Source organism: Zingiber officinale, chromosome 7B (genome assembly GCF_018446385.1).
Source record: "Zingiber officinale cultivar Zhangliang chromosome 7B, Zo_v1.1, whole genome shotgun sequence".
Classification (NCBI taxonomy): Eukaryota; Viridiplantae; Streptophyta; class Magnoliopsida; order Zingiberales; family Zingiberaceae; genus Zingiber; species Zingiber officinale.
In genome coordinates, this window is record NC_055999.1 from 117,734,986 (window position 1) to 117,751,964 (window position 16,979).

The following is a 16,979-nucleotide window of genomic DNA, read 5'->3' on the forward strand; positions in this document are numbered from 1 at the left end:
ACGGTAACCCGGACAAGGACGGTGTCCGATCGGATGAAAGGGGTGTGAAGCGCTGCCTCTGCATGTTCGGGAGGAGCGGTCATAGATATCTTGCCCCGCTCAGAGGATGGTCTCGAACCACCTTGTGTTGGAGTCTGCAGGGCGGAAGTGGCGGAACGAGAGGACGCTTCAGTGCGATGTCTCTTGCGCTATCACAGGGGTTCACCAGAAGTGGCTGACTCTGAAGCCACCGCTATTGGAATCATCGACGGTCATTCAAGAGGAAGGTCCATTGTAACTTCCGCTCCACTAGCAACCATCTGGCTAGCTCCCCCTCCACTCCCCAGTGCTTGCGTTCCCTCTTCGTCGCCGAGCGGATCCTCGTGGGAGTCGACCAGTTGTAGGCCGCGACTTTCCAACTAGGCCATGACCACAACATTGATCTCTGTGTTTGCAAGCTTGCACTTGGTGGCCAGACATGCTCGCAACATAATTCGAGCTGCAAAAGAGGAGGAAAAATCAGTTAGATTCAAAAATAGGGGAAATAAAAAGCATACCTAAGCTGGACAGAAGTTTCGTGTGGATTGGGCTCAAGCCGAACACGTAAAGGACGCCCTCCAGTATCAGCTTATGAATGTGATACTTCTGATCGGTCAAGTTTGAAGTTGCCTGGAGATAGTCCGATCGACTTTTGTACTTCTTGGGTGATGGTGGGCTCATCACTTCTAGCTGCCAGCCGGTTGGGAAGTCTGGCCGTTCGGGAAAGCGAACAAAGAAGTAGTGGTCCCTCCAATGCTTATTGGAGAATGACATTTTGTCAAAGAAGACCAAGCCCACTCGGGCTTGGAACAAAAAGATCCCCGACTCGGACAATTTTGGATAATAAAAGTAATGGAAGAGCCGAGGAGTCAAAATAATATCGTGTAGACGGAACAGAACTACGACCCCGCAAAACAACCTAAAGGAGTTCGACACTAATTGATTAAGAGAAATATTGAAGTATTTACAGACTGCGGAAAAGAAAGGATGAATAGGGAACCATAGACCGGCGGTCAACTGATCCTTAAAGAAACATAAAAAACCTGGCAGTGGTGCATGTGGCCGGTCAAAGACAGAAGGAATAGCAATTTGGTATTCGAAAGGAAATTGGTAGGCAGATTTTAGACCCTCAACGTCGTCCCCGTCGAACTTGGACTCGATGGAAGTATAGCGGAGCCCAGGGACGGGGGGTTACGAGGAACTAGCCATCGAAAACGGGGTCGAGGAAGAACAACGAATAGATTCAAATAAGAAAAAGTGAAGGAGCTTATAGGAAAGATTACCAGAGAAGAAGAAGAAGCGAAGCATCACGGAGGAAGCTTGAAGACGAAAGCGTGAGGAAGGAAGAAGACGACGACACAAGTGAGGTTTATAAATCTCATGGTCGATCGACCTGAACAATCCGATCCAGGGTTATAAAAAACTAGGAGAAGATCCAGCCATTGAATTTGAAAGGGCGCCTGTCACGTCGGCAATGGATATTAGTCTGTCACGTCAAACGTGCGGCGGCAGATAGTGGATCACGTAGCATTCAGCTATCAGAAGCTATTAATGCGACTTAATTAAAAGGTAGGGCCGAGTGCTCGGCCATAATGATCAAAGATTTTCACGGTCTTCAAAAAAATTTGAATGACGTCAAGACGCTCAGCCGAGGGAGCACAAGGAAAGAAGAAAGTTCGCCAAATGTTGTCACCCATCGTCCCGACCGGGCACAGATAACAGAGTGTCACATAGGCGAACGACCGAGGCATCGTCTGCTTGGGGAGACGTGATCCGAGCTGTAGCTACGGCCTAACTTGGCAAAAGGAAGCCGAACGACGAAGACGTGTGTCGATCAAAAACTAGGGAATATATATAGAGTCCGATCGGTCGTGTAAGACACCGAAGACGCTACTTGTCCAATCAGTCGGACTTGTAGCCTCCTTCAACTAGACTTGAGGGGGGAGACTTGTGATGCGGCGATATAAGAAGGCCCACCTAGCACGGGGGTCAACTACCAAGGTGGAGGTTAAAGTTAGGGTGGTCAACACTAGGGTATCAAAGGGTCGAACGGGGGACAATTGCAATGGTCAATCGGGCATTCAGTGCCCGACCAGCGGTAGACATGTCCGAGCAAACCGACCGTCCAGCTCGAGGATAATATGATACAATAATCTGACGTTCAGTGTGAAGCAGCGGGACGTTGAGGAGACCGGATAGCTTGTCCGAACGGAGGAGATCATGTTACTACACAGTTACCGTAGGAAAGAGCAAGTGAGGTCGACGGAGCGGAGGAGTCCCGATCGAGCGGCTACCCCGCTTGGCCAAGCAATGGGACCTGGCCATGGACGGAGTAGAGGAGTCTTGGCCGAGCGGCTACCCCACTCGGCCAAGCAACGGGACCACTGTAGTATCTCTCGACATCTTTTTAGAAAATAGCGCCGTTGACACAAGGCATGGTCGACAGGTGGATCGTACAGCGGAAACTTCTACTGTCTTGTCAGGGATATGCATGTCATGTTAAGGTATGGTGTCAGAGGTACTTTCCTGACAGGTTCTTTCATAGGACATATTGGAGAACGTGTCTACGCCTCGAGAAGCATATATGTTACCCACCAGGGCTCTATATAAAGGGGTTTATCACCGGCGAAGGTACGTGAGATTCATTATTTATGTTAGAGTTACTGTTGCTTCGCTTTCTTTTACTGCTCCGGTGATTGACTTGAGTATTGGAGGGTCAACGTCGAGGACCCCTTCCCTGGTTTGACACTGACATTACTTGTTTTACAGAACGGAGTAAGGTCTACAGTCGGTCAACGAAGCCGTCATATTCCCAACTTTCCACCTTCTCATTTTCAGATAGGATCAGTTGATTGAAAGAGAGGGGGAGTTGAGTCTCGAATGAGTTCGATCTGTGCTGAAAGTGTATTCCAAAAACAATCTATTCGATCGAGAGTGAGGGGAGCTATTAGTTCAACTATTCAACTTTCTGACTCATCGTAAATTTTATCTGCTAACTATGCAAATTTATTGATTCCTTGATTCCTCCGGAGGGCCCCTTTTTTATTGACCGTATCAGTTCCGAACAGATAATCTCGTGGTCATAAGAATGCATAAAATTAACCTCAAATTATGTACATTCATCAAACTTTAGAAGAGAGTTAGAGTTGGAAATACAGCTCTTTTGCCAATCTATTAGAAGAGTGAGTGTTTAATGGTATCCTCTACTACTACCCCTTGCTTGATAAAGCTCCAAACGAACCTTTGCTTCGGGTAGCAAATGATCAAGTGTTGGATCCTGAACCATGTAGCTTTGCTTGGAAGCCCACTCAAGCACTGTCAGCACCTCAGCCTGCGCCAGTGCCTCGCTATCAGGGACATGGAGGGCGATGTAGCACAACAATATCAGTGCTGCAATCTGGACCAAATGCTCGCCAGTAAACCAGCTGCACTAGGTGTTTGGTGCCTCCCGTCTTGATGATTGCCTTGGAATGGTCGAGGTGAAGGTAGTTGTCCGAACAAGCAAATTTAGTCAAGGCAATGGCAGCCTCTTTTGAAACGATAGACTCTGTCTCATCGAGTAACTTCACTAACGGTGCTATGATCCTGGTTTCGGTGGCCCGAAAGGTCCTTGACAAGCAGCCCAAAGCGACAATGCAGGGCACGAGGAGGTCATCGTCGGCTTTGTGCACTATCCTGAGGAGTTGGTCGACCACTGCACGGGCTGCAGGTGAACTTGGCTTGAAGGCGGATCGTCGTAGGTCGGAATCCTGCTCGGCGACACGACAGATCTCCATTAAGGCCATAGCGGAATTATACTGTACCTCGTCAGTGCTTTTTTCGATGAGAACTGAAAAGCAGAGGAGAGCTCTGGATTCGGTGACGCTTTTACAGACGGAGGGATTGCCCTTGCAGAGCTGACACAGGGCCTTGGCGGCCATGGCCTTCATGTAGGCCTTAGTGGCGGGGTCCTCAAACTCGCGCCCCTTGATGCTGGCGCCGGCCAAGGAGACAGGGTGGTGTTTGCCGTTGCCGGCGGCTGGGAGGTTGTGGGTGTTGGAATTGGTGGGGAGCTTGTTGGTTTTGGTTGTCATGGTGGACTGGATAACGGAATGCATCTGGTTTTGGTTGGCTCTCTGCAGTTGGGAGGCGGCGGGATGTTGGACGACTGGTTGCTCAGATGTGTCAGGAACGGCGGCAATGGGGTCACTGGAGACCGCGGTGGAAGTGGTGCTATTAGCCATGACGACGGAGTGGATGGACAGCCCCTTGGAGGGGATGGTGTACTTGCTGTGCTCTTGCACGGTCTCGAAGGCCAAGTGGCCTACGAGAAGGCGGACGACGTTGTTCTGCGCGAAGACATCCTGGCACTTGGGGTGGCTGGCGGCGAGCTCCGACAAGGACCAAGCGACCATGGCCTGGACCTTCATAGGGCCCTCCTTGAGGACTTTTGCGAAAGTAGAGCATACGCCGGCGAGGACCATCGCCTCGACGCTGTCGGGGTAACGGGCGAGGAGGCCGATGGCGTGAGCGGCGCTCTCCTGACCCTCGAGGTGCCCTTCCTTGATGAGACGGAGGAGGGGACCGACGCCGTCCTCCTCAATGATAAGCTTGCCGTAGCGTTCGTTGTCGCGGGCGAGGGAGACGAGGCTGGCGGCGGCGTCAGCACGAGAATCCAGAGAGCAGATGAGGAGAGTGGCGATCTGCTCCCAGATCAGGAAAAGAATAGGCTCGTTCTAGGCGATGGGGGGAAGGCCGAGATGGATGTCGTCGTCGGAGCCACCGGCAGAGGAAGAGACGCGGATGAGCCTTGAGACGTCGCCGACGGAGTTGTCGAGCTGCTCAGGAGTTCAGGAGTTATATTCAAATCAGAATCAACAGTTTCTCTTTGGCCAACTTCCATGGACTGCTCAGGAGCATGCACTTCATTTTTTGCATCTTCTAATGGTTTCTCCATGCAAGATGAGGTATTTTCATTGGGCAGGGATTGATGCAAAAGATTTTTATCCACTTTCGAACCTGTTCAATCAGATACGATGCAAAAAATATTCCAAGAGAGAAAAAAAAAGAATATACAAAAGTTGTAAGATTCACCTTTTGAACAATTAGCCAAGTAAACCTGGTGTCTATCCAGTGCTTTACTGTCTTCCTTATATGCAATTTGCTCACCTATCGGTAGCATTCTGGATAGTTCACACAAAGCCTCAATAACAAGCTCTTCATCCTTTGTAAATGCTTCAAGCAGCTACAGAAAAAAGAAAATAAGGATGAGATATACCACTAATTATAAGTTGTAAGCAAAAAAATTCTACCACTATAAACTGACCCCATTCTGCTTCCCTTCCCTTCCGCCACTGTTTGGTAACCCCTGAAGTCTATTAGAAGTTCGATAGTGTTTCTTCTTAGCATTTGGTATCGTGAGAGATAAGGGCCCTCTGCTGCGTTTATTCATAGCTGAAGCGAAGAAAAAAAGATGACGAACTAGTGTAAATTAACCTGAAATAATATAAGCAAAACATTCATGCATAAAGACACAAGCTATATAACCATGTCATGTTTGGTAATATTTCACGAAAGGAAAGGCAAATAGTTGCAGAAAGGTTCTGAGAAACTAAAAAACTTCAAATGACAATAGAAATTGTCTGAAAAATGATTTCTATATGATTCTTAAGTTAATAATAAGCATTAGAAGTGACAAACAAACAAAATTAGAAAATGTTGCTAATCAAGCCCAAACTTTCAAGTATTCTGGTTCCACAACACTTGCAAAGCATGTGGACAATTTCACAATGAGTTTGGATTGCAATGGAATACAATGTAAAATGGACTCCATGTTGATTATGAAGAGTATGATCATGACAATTTGACTGAAACCAAAATTTAGTGCTACCATCTGCGCATCTCCTCAATAGCATCTCTCACAAAGAGGGCTCTCTTGATACATCATTTACATTCATAGTGTCAATATAAAACTCGCTGATACACTTTTATATGGTTCTCTATATCAAGCGGCCTTGCCCCCGGGGCAGGGTTGAGTTGGCTAATGCGGAACAAAGTTACTATCATAGGGCAAGGGTTCAAATCTCGGCAAAATCGAGGGAAAAAAAGCCCTCCTCTGCATTGGCCAACTACAGCTTCCTAATTTACCTCTTCACAGGTGGTCGTGGGGTAGTTCATGTGGGGCCGTTAGGATGACAGATTCCATCTTTTTGCTACCATCTATATCAAGCGGCCTTGAGCAATTAGCATACCTGGACTGGAACAAATTAACTATCAACCTATGGTGCCTTCTAAACATATCTATGTTTTATTTACTTGGTGATCTAGCAATGAAATTTTTTTCAGCTGCGCATCTAATCAAGCTGTCTTATTCAGTTTCTGTTATTTAACCATTGATTTTTTCTATGGATAGGATTGGAATAAGAGTGCAGTCAAGCCAATCATTACATTTCTTTGTTCTTTTGTTCCTGAACTTCGGACATATCTGCCCCTCTTTTTCTACCGTTTCATGCTCCTCTGGAATCATATTTTTTTGATATGGTCGTGTGATCCAAAAAAGGCATAATTTTCACAACATATTACCTAAAGATAACTGTTGCGCACACTTTTCTTCTTCCGACAACAATAAAGCAACAATAAAAAAATAGCAAATTCATACCCGATCTCAGTTTCCTTGGAACAAGGGCAAGATCAACAGCATCATTCTCCTCAGCAACCTTTTGAAGCAAAACAATCAGCTAAATAAACACAACTTAATCAGCGCAAAAGGCAAAAAAGGATCAAACCTTTCCACGCAGCCTTTCTTTCTGTCTACTAGGTAGACTAGTGATAGAAATGGTATTAAGCATTGGTTGGAAAGAACCTAGACCCACTTCTTCAGACTCACTGCTGCCTGTGTCGCCAGAGGCATCCTTATTGCTTGCTTTCCACCTGGAAGCACTAACCATTTCCTTCTTCCGCCTATCCATAGGCACACTACCATCCACTCCATCTCCCAAACTGCAATCACCGTAATCATTTGAAACTGCAAATATGTAACAAAACTTAAATAAATTAGGCATAAAAGATACCCATCATACGAATGAAGGAGGGTGAGAGCATGGAAGAGGACAAAGATAAACAATCTAGCACACACAATGTGTGTCACAGTGGTGAACACAAGACAAAACAGTTCCTTGTTATTATTAATTTATTTAAATAACAACAGCTAGGTCCCTCCCCGAGTAAATTGGATGAGGGACCGAGGGCAATCCAGGGAACTCCAAAGGGAAAGCGTACAAGGTACCGGTTGGAGAAGAAGGGCCCATTGGCTGCTGTCGCGCTGCGGGCGAGGACCGATTAGCCATGCTTCTTCCACGCATCAAACCTCGCTATCCCTCCCTGTCCTTTGATTCATCCATGATCAGACGGCTAGATCTTCTTCGTTCAAACCTCGTCTCGCACTATGGATGGCCCAAGCCTACGAGAAGAGATTTTTAGCATCCTTCTGTTTGCCACTTTGTGATATCAAGAAACTAGACAGTCATATTTAAGACAGAGAGAGAAAGACGCTCTCTCCAATCCAACGCCGACCACAAGAAACGAAGATTCTCGCTCGGTTTCTCGATTCCGGTCCTCAATCCGATTCCATCGAAGTTAGAAACCCGCCGCGAAGCGATGCAAAGGGACAGACAGACAGATCGAAGCTTCTCCTCCCTCTTCACCAACAACAACAGCGGCCCGATGCTTCTCCAACGGCCCCTCTCTGCCTTGTCTCTCGCTCGCTCTCGCTCTCGCTCCACTTTATCCCCGTTTCTTAATCCCCCTTCCTCTCCCGTTAGAAGCATCTTTAAGAAATTAAATGAAACAGTCAGAAGCATCTTTAAATCTTACGCTTCTCCCCGTTTCCATCCGTTTCCATCCGTCAGAAACGCTTCTTCCTTCCTCCCTTCGTGCGCTACTTCCTCTCGCCTCACATTCGTTTTTTTTTGTCTCATCGAAATCGGTGGCGGTGGGGGAGAAAGGAAAGGAGGAGAGTAGAGCGATGGGAGCGGGGTCGAAGCGGCCGATCAACACCGTGGTGGGATGGGTGACGCGGCAGCCGCCCAAGGTTAGGGCTTGCCTCTGCGTCGTCGTCAGCATCGCCGCGCTCGTCTTCCTTGGCCTCGTAGTTCATAACCACGACAACCTCTTCGTCGCCGCCGAAGCTGCTCACGCCGTCGGCATCTCCGTCCTCATCTATAAGCTGGTTAAGGAGCGGACTTGCGCCGGTGCGTCGTTCCTTGCCTTTCTGTTTTGGCTGCTTGGCCTTCTTTCATTTCTCGCTTATTCGATGGGTTATTTAGTGTCGTTTTACCTCTTTTTTATTTTTTATTTTTTTCCTTCCGAATTTATTCGACGTCCGACGAGATACCTAGAACCCGTTGATTTACGATCAACTGAGAAGAGTTAATAGAGATGCATTTTGTAGTTAGGGTTTATTGCTTCTTGATTCTAAGACTTCGGATTTTCAATTCGGAGCTTGGGAGGAAGCAATGGCGTGTCGTCTACACACTAGTGATCTAGCATAGTTCAGTTAATCTGCATTGGTCAATGAATCGGATAATTCACTGGAAAGTTTCCAAACAAACTCATTTGACATGGAGACCAGTTTGTCGCACCTTTTTTTTATAAGAGAGAGAGGAAAGTTAAATAAGTAAAGGCAGTTACTCGACTATATAGTCAAACTCCTAGGGGAAAAGCGTTTTTCTTTTTCACAAGAAAGGTAAAAGCGTTGCTTTTCAAGATAAGGATCGACCTGATTGGGGAGGGAATTTGGATGTATATGCTGGATTTTACATGACATTGTTTTGGGTAGATTACACAAAGAATAGTTCATCATGTAAGCAAAGGATCATCAATGTAAAAGCCATTGTTCCTTTTTGCATGGTTTTTCAATTGAGATGGTTCTTGATTTTTTGAGGATCATATCGGACAGTCAGAGAAATAGTTTTACATCATTCCTGAATTTTGTTTAACCTGTTGATGATAAATCCATGACTTATTATAATATGCAAAGACTTATCATGCAAGATAGTCAATTTGAAATACAGCAATTGAAGATACTGTTGTTGTGTGAGGAACCTGTCACCCTTGTAATTAAAATAGAACTACAATTTCAGTTACAGGTTGGTAAGATTAATGCAATGAAACCTTTAGTTCCGCCATCCAATCATGACAATTGGGATTTCATGGATCTATAAGCGTGCGTGATATTTGATGAATGAGACTTCACGTAACATGTTTATTTGCTAGTTTTCAATTTCCACTGTTTATTTTATTGTGGAAAAGATGTCAAGCTTTTGCTTGTAGCCAAGATACCTGTGCATTTGTGGATAGTTGTTAGTCGTGCACATCCATCTTTCTTTATCACACTGAACTAGGAGATTGGAACCTAATGCACTATACTCCAAAATTAAATTAATTCTAGCCTTGTTTTCAATGTTTACCATTTGTTTATAATTCTAGTTTGCTTATTTCAACATCTATATTTTCAATCTCCAACTAATTATTTTGGCGTTCAATTTTCACAATGCAGGGCTTTCGCTTAAGTCTCAATATTTAACAGCTTTATTTTTAGCTGTAAGACTATATTGCAGCTTTATTTTGGAAAATGACATACATACAGTGCTAGATACTGCAACACTTGCAACTACTCTTTGGGTAATTTACATGATTCAATATAAATTAAAATCAAGCTACATGGAAGACAAGGATAATTTTGCAATTTACTATGTGGTAAGATTCTGAAAGAGAATAATTGATCTAGAAATTTTTAACTTTCAGTTGATTATTTCTTGACTATGTGCTGTTAAATTTAGAGAAGTAATAGAGCATGTTTAGATCACCAACTTTTTAACTTGTCATTGTTAAGGCTTTGATCTGTTCATACACATTAAAAGCATTTCAAGTATTTTTCCTGAGACGATCTTGGAATTGTTTTGGAGTTGAATCTTTATTGTTCACTCATGTTCTCTGTTTTGTTTCGAAATTATCTTGAAACATACCATGAATGTTTACAATAACCTAAAGTTGTATTAAAGACTAGCTAACAAGATATTACAGTCTTAAATTCCTAACTCTTCCTCATTTTATTTGCTTCCCATTTCATATTGATTTAACAGCAACAACATTCAGGAGCATTGAGCTAAGATCTTAGTTTTTTTTTTTTGAATGGTAACGTGGTTAAACCCTAAATAGACGGAAGGGAACACCTCATTTATTCAATGTCTTAGAATGGAGATAATCATATGCATTATACTGAAAGTTCAATCTTCCTATTAAAAATTGAGATAAATGCCATTAGTTCTGCTTTTCTGTCATTAATTTTGTAGTTGAAGATATGAGATATCCACAAGTTCAATGTTCCTTTTGCACAAGTACTGCACAAAAAACTTTTCGTTGCTACTTTTTAGTAACTAACACACACTACATGTAGAATTGCAGTAGTTGCAGATGTTTCCAAAAAATTCACTTTACACAGTACAAAATTAAGATAACTTTGTTCTTTTCTTCAAACATCCAGTTGATATTGTGAAAATTTGTCATGGAGAAGTTACCATCTTTCATACATATTGTCCTTAGATGATATTTTCTCTGATATATTCTTTTTTCCTTGTAGATTGTTCCTTCTGTCCTGTTAGCTGTTGTAGTTCATCCTTCAACGACCCATTTTATTTTTAATAGGATTTTCTGGGCATTTTGTGTTTATGTGGAGGCTGTTTCAGTTTTGCCACAGTTACGTCTTATGCAAAACACTCAGGTATAAGTTGAAAACTGATAGCATTGCTCTCGTATCAACTTTTCCTTTTAGTAATTCTGCCTAATGGCTGCCAGATTGTCGAGCCATTCACAGCTCACTATGTATTTGTATTGGGGGTTGCAAGATTCCTGAGCTGTGCACACTGGGTCCTAAAGGTGCCACTATATGTTTCTCTGCTAAGTTTTACCAATGTCTGAACCATTTCACTTGAACCTTTTGTTTTTAATCTTAGTCACATTGATTTGATTCAAGTAAGATGCCAGTATTATCTGCTTAACCTTCTCGGCAAAATCCTTCTGACATAATCCGATTCTTCAGGTTGTGGATACTCGTGGAGGCTTGCTGACTGCTATGGGACATGGTTTGTGGCCACCTATGGTTCTTATTGCTGAGATTGTTCAGACCTTTATCTTGGCAGATTTTTGTTACTATTACGTGAAGAGGTAAGTATTTAAGTTCCGAATTCGATTGCCCAAGGATTAGTTTTTGAATTTCTTATCCCATTTCCCTCCCTCTTTTCATCTTTGTTGCAGTGTATTTGGTGGCCAGTTGGTGTTGAGGCTTCCTTCTGGTGTGGTATGATCTTCCAAAGAAGCAATTCAAATTCCAGATGATTTTTTTTCATACTTGTCATGTTATAGAGAATTTATTTCAACATTTACCATAATAATTCCTACTTCAAAAATAATTATCCTGGTTATTTAAGTAGGAAAAAAAAATCCTTTCCTCTAGAACATTTTAATACATTGAAAGCTTGTATTTCCTTCAAGAATCAAGTCTTAATATCAAGCTTTGATTCTAAATTATCTAATTGGAATTTGATACTTTGACAATATCATTCATTTGCTAAGTACATTGTTGTTTTTGTTTAAGTTTCATTTTAAATCTATGTTTCACAAATGTTTGTACATTTTGGTTAATTTAACTTGAACCGTTTGTAAAATTTTTAAAGACTTATAAATTTGTATCTGACAAATATGCATGTCAAAAACTACAATAGAGTTCTATATTACTTAATCATTCAAACACCCGTTAAGGTCTATTTTTTCATTAAAAGTTTAAAACATGTTTAAAAAATTATTGTTTTAGAAAAGTGACATAATTTTTCTTCATTAATAAAGTAATTTGATTGTTGGAGAAAGTTTATGTTTTTTTTTTATGGAGTTACGAGTTTACGAAAGATAATTTTTATTATAATTATTTAGATAATTTCTATTTAAAATTATTTAAATAGTATATTCCAACTACTCTTCTTTTGACACTGCAGAAACTATTTTTCCTTTAACTGGGTATTTAGCCATCAACTATTTTAGTTTTATGTTTATTTTTATTTTTTTAGTTGGTAAGTATTCAGTTTATATAGATTAATTTTAAATTGATATAATGAACAGTTGATCAATCTAATATTCTTAAATCAACAATAATCTCTGGACAACTAATTTATCTTGTAAAATCATACTATAAAATATATTAACAAATCTAAAACTTTTAAAATTAATTTTTGTGGCGTAATAATTAGAAAGTAGCATTTAAACTTGTATAATTTTAGTTTGTTTTGTTGATACGCTAAAATCAAAATTAATTTCAAAATCTTGAAATAAAAAATCAATTCAAATTTTCTGTCCTCATATCCCGTATCCTCATATATCCTTATCGATCGAACATATATGATAATCTCATGATATACATTATATTCTTAAGATGTGATATAATCCATTCAATTAATAAATTATATTCTTAAGATGTGATATAATTCATCCGATCAATAAGTGTAATAAAGTGGACATCAGATCTGGGAAGATAAGATTTGAGCTGATGAAAAATAAGTATAAAATGTTGATTTCCATTAACTTCTTTGGAAAATTTAAAATGCTTATATATTTATAATTCATATAAATAAAAAAGTAATATTTATAATCGTTAAAGAATCAATATCCTGCTGCACACCGCCACCTGTGCACGACAACCGTGGGCGAGTTTGTGTGGGCGGTGTGCTTTATTTTTAACATTAGTTACAAATACTTTAATTAAAATATAGTAGTTAAAATGACTATAGGAAAAAATTGGAATAAGAATATTTTTAAAATAAAAATAGAATTAGTACTTTTTAATAATTTTAAAAATAAAGAGAGCCCTTTAATTTATTTTCTCCAAAATATAAACATTTCTATTAAATTTGTATAAAACATTATATATGATTAATTATCAACTTAATGCTGGATGATTTAGTTGGTGGATTTAAAAATAAGGAAATAAAATGATAGTTGATCCTGTCCGAAAGTTGAATCAACGGATTCTGGGCACGTGGCGCTCTCCGAGTTGCTGACGTAGATCTTTGGCACGTCATACGGCGCTCCGGTGAACCTGCACAGAAGTCGGCCCGGGAAGGGATTCCCGGCGACGACCCTCCGACGCTCAAGTTAGGTAAGCGAACAACGAAAAAGTGGCTCCAAGTATCAGAGATTACGTACCTCCGGTGAAGTACGAGGCTCCTTATATAGAGCTGGGAAGGAGTTCATGCACACTTACCGAGGCGAATACGTGTCCCCAGCTCATACCTCCGTAAGGGCGTGTCAGAAGGCTTACCTGACACCATACTGCTACAGTCCAAGCATATCTTTGATGGGACAGCGGAACCCCTTGTCGTAAGATTTGAAGTATGGCCGGATTATAGAGCACGCCCGCTGTCAGAAGATGTCCTTTTCTCCTTACTCCCTGCCGGTCGTCTGGCCGGCCAGCACTCGCCTTACGTCCGGCCGATCATATATAGTGATCTACTTGGGAGATTCTCGGTAATGTGCTCTGTGGAGACTGTTAACAGTATGCTACCTTATGTCTTCGGCCGAGCGTGCCATCCGCTCGGCCCTATGATCCTGCTCCTCCGAGCGCCGGAACCCCGACTCCCCCCGGGGCGCCTTTTGTCCCCAGATGGACACCGGTCTGCCGGCCGGGCGGTCGATCAACCCTTCTCCGGTCGGCCTATTGATCCAACCTTTTCTCGGGTGTCCGGTTGGTTCATCCTTCTTCTATCGACCACCTGGTCCTTTGACTTCCACGTGGCGTTGACTCCCCAGAACGGGGGTCCCCTGTTCTTACCGCCGGATCACTTGCCTCCCCTTAAAGTCTAGTCGAAGGAGACGATCAGTCCGACTGACTGGACTGCGAGTTTAGCCGGGCGGCTACTTCGTGCCATTATCCTCCGCTCGGCCTCCCGCAGGGATGGCCGTAAGGTTAGTCAACAACAACATTCCTCGAATCTCCTCGTAATCTACGCCAATCTCTGACATTAAGGCTGAGCATGCGCTCATTAAATGCATCGAATAGCTGACTGCCACGTGGCGCACTGCCATCATCGTACGGCGGCGGCATGGTCGAGCGACGAGATCGAGACGGTTTGAAATGAACGGCTGGATGTGTGCTTTGGCTCCCGTGACTTGGATCCGACGGTGGAGGTCGCTCGGGCTCCGCCCTATAAGAGCTTCGCTTTCTACTCCGTGGTCTCACTTATTCTCTTGCGTGCCCACGGTTATTCCTCGCGGTCCAGAGTTCCGGTGATCGTGTTCTCCTGTTTCCGGCGATCTCCTGTGGTCCTCCTTCGATCCTCCTCTTCCTTGTAAGGTTCTCTTTTCTCTCTGGTCTTTGTGCTTTCTTTGCATTTCTTTCCCAAGTTCCAATCTTTGGGGCCTCTCTTCGTCTGCTGTCTTCTTTCTTCTGCCTTTCTTGGCCTTTTTAATTCCTTCCGATCGGACCATGGCTAGTTCTTCTTATCCTGAAGATCGGTCACTTGGCCCATGGTACACTACTATGGAGTCACGATTCGATCGTCATGACTTTGATATTCTGACAGATAATTTTGAAATCCCCGGTGATTTTGAACTTCTTTTAGTCGGTCCCTCCGCTCGGCCACAAACTATCCTCTTTTTTGTACTTTGGCTACTCGGCCTTATTTACTTTAATATAATCTCCTTTTGCTTGTTGTTCCCTTGATATGATATCTCGAATAGAAGTCTACCTGTGTGCTGTCTGCTCGCCTTATCAAATACAGTTATAGGGATTTTTACGAAGTATTTCGCATAGCTTGTCCGCTCGGCTAAACATGTCTTGCTTTGACAGAATGTTCGCTGGATGTTAGTACCTTTGGGTACTGGGTCGAGCGGAACGCAAAGGCGGTCAAACGCTTATCGATGGCGAATAGCTTTGGATACTTATTTGCAAATCTTTTTTATTGCCTTTTACGCTCGGAGGGTTTATAGACGCCGGCTCGTCTCTCGATTTTTAACGTCGGAGCTCGACGGTCTTCCGCTCGGAGGGTTTATAGACGCCGGCTCGTCTCTCAATTTTTAACGTCGGAGCTCGATGGTCTTCCGCTCGGAGGGTTTATAAACACCGGTTCGTCTCTCGATTTTTAACGTCGGAGCTCGACGGTCTTCCGCTCGGAGGGTTTATAGACGCCGGCTCATCTCTCGATTTTTAACGTCGGAATTCGACGGTCTTCCGCTCGGAGGGTTTATAGACGCCGGCTCGTCTTTCGATTTTTAACGTCGGAGCTCGACGGTCTTCCGGCCGGAGGGTTTATAGACGCCGGTTCGTCTCTCGATTTTTAACATCGGAGCTCGACGGTCTTCCGGCCGGAGGGTTTATAGACGCCGGTTCGTCTCTCGATTTTTAACGTCGGAGCTCGACGGTCTTCCGCTCGGAGAGTTTATAGACGCCGGCTCGTCTCTCGATTTTTAACGTCGGAGCTCGACGGTCTTCCGCTCGGGGGGTTTATAGACGCCGGCTCGTCTCTCGATTTTTAACGTCGGAGCTCGACGGTCTTCCGCTCGGAGGGTTTATAGACGCCGGTTCGTCTCTCGATTTTTAACGTCGGAGCTCGACGGTCTTCCGCTCGGAGAGTTTATAGACGCCGGCTCATCTCTCGATTTTTAACGTCGGAGCTCGACGGTCTTCCGCTCAGAGGGTTTATAGACGCCGACTCGTCTCTCGATTTTTAACGTCGGAGCTCGACGGTCTTCCGCTCGGAGGGTTTATAGACGCCGGCTCGTCTCTCGATTTTTAACGTCGAAGCTCGACGACCTTTAAGGCTAATTCGAACATTGCCGTTCGGCGAAGCTATTCGTCATCCTTTATCATTTTTGCTGCCTTTCAACGATGCTCAGTGAAGAAGGGTTTTCTGTGTCCTCGAGATGTACTTCAGTTGTTGGGGCTGTTGCGGACTCTTCAGATGACGGATCAGTGTTGGAGTTAGCCTCGACTTGTTCTTCGTAGAGTTTTAAGAACTTTTCCCAAAGTTCTTTTGCGTCGTTGTATTCGCCGATTCTTTTGAGATCTTCATTTGGTATCACGGTTAGGAGATGAAATTCTGCCCGTCCATTTGCCATCGATTCATTACGCTGCTTTTTGTTCCAGAGGCGTAGATCAAGTCTTTCTCCGTTCGTGTTCTTCGGTTCTTCATAACCAGATTTCATTATTGAAACAATACCAACATCTGAGTTTAGATATACCTCCATTCTTTGCCTCCAAGAGGCAAACTCCCCCTCGAATGCTGGTGGGTAGTCGCTAGCTCCGGCCATTGTTTTGTTGCTTCAGACGGCAGTTAGTCCTTCTGAGGCGTCTCGGCTCTGATACCACTTGTAGGACCGTTGGGCCGGCTAGAAGGGGGTTGTTGGATATCCTGCTAACACAAAAGAAAAACAAACCCTCCTCGAACTCTTTAAGCTAACACTTGCATAAATAAACTAAGCAGTAAATTAAAAGCATAAAGAAAAGGCGAGGCAAAAGTATTTACTTGGTTACAACCGATGTGGTTGTTAATCCAAGGAAGATTAAGCTCAATAAAAATCTCCTTCAGACGGAGAAGCCTCGTACAACAATGTAGCGCAGAAAACAGAAGCTTAGACTAAAAGAGAGCGTGCAAGCACTGGATTTACAATCAGTGAGTTCATTCTAAAGCTTCTGGACCAAGGCTATATATTTATACCCTTGGTCGGGGCGCCTGGAAGGGTTCCGGGCGCCCTGGGGGGATAAAACTTTATCCCCCAACGTCCAGAACGCAAAAGATGCGTTCTGGTCAAACTTCACGTTCCGGGCGCCCCGGGCTGTTCCGGGCGCCCCGGAGCAAAAAGTCAACTCTGGTTGACTTTTGCGTTCGGGACCTCTGCTCCGTTTCAGTCCCGCCTCGGTCCGGGTCTTCCGCTCCGGA

General features: G+C 43.6%; 1 protein-coding gene and 1 pseudogene across 1 annotated transcript; one reads left to right on the top strand and one right to left on the bottom strand.

Moving 5' to 3' along the window:
• Positions 1-3,116: 3,116 nt before the first annotated feature.
• Positions 3,117-7,020, bottom strand: LOC122007152 (annotated as a pseudogene).
• A 272-nt stretch (positions 7,021-7,292) lies between these two features.
• LOC122007153 (ER lumen protein-retaining receptor erd-2.2-like) lies at positions 7,293-11,612 on the top strand. Its single transcript, XM_042562956.1, has 6 exons — positions 7,293-8,246; positions 9,554-9,753; positions 10,637-10,777; positions 10,852-10,932; positions 11,096-11,220; positions 11,311-11,612. Exons 1-6 carry the CDS (start codon positions 7,838-7,840, stop codon positions 11,357-11,359), a joined length of 1,005 nt encoding a protein of 334 aa, XP_042418890.1. The 5' UTR covers positions 7,293-7,837; the 3' UTR covers positions 11,360-11,612.
• The last annotated feature ends 5,367 nt before the right edge of the window (positions 11,613-16,979 follow it).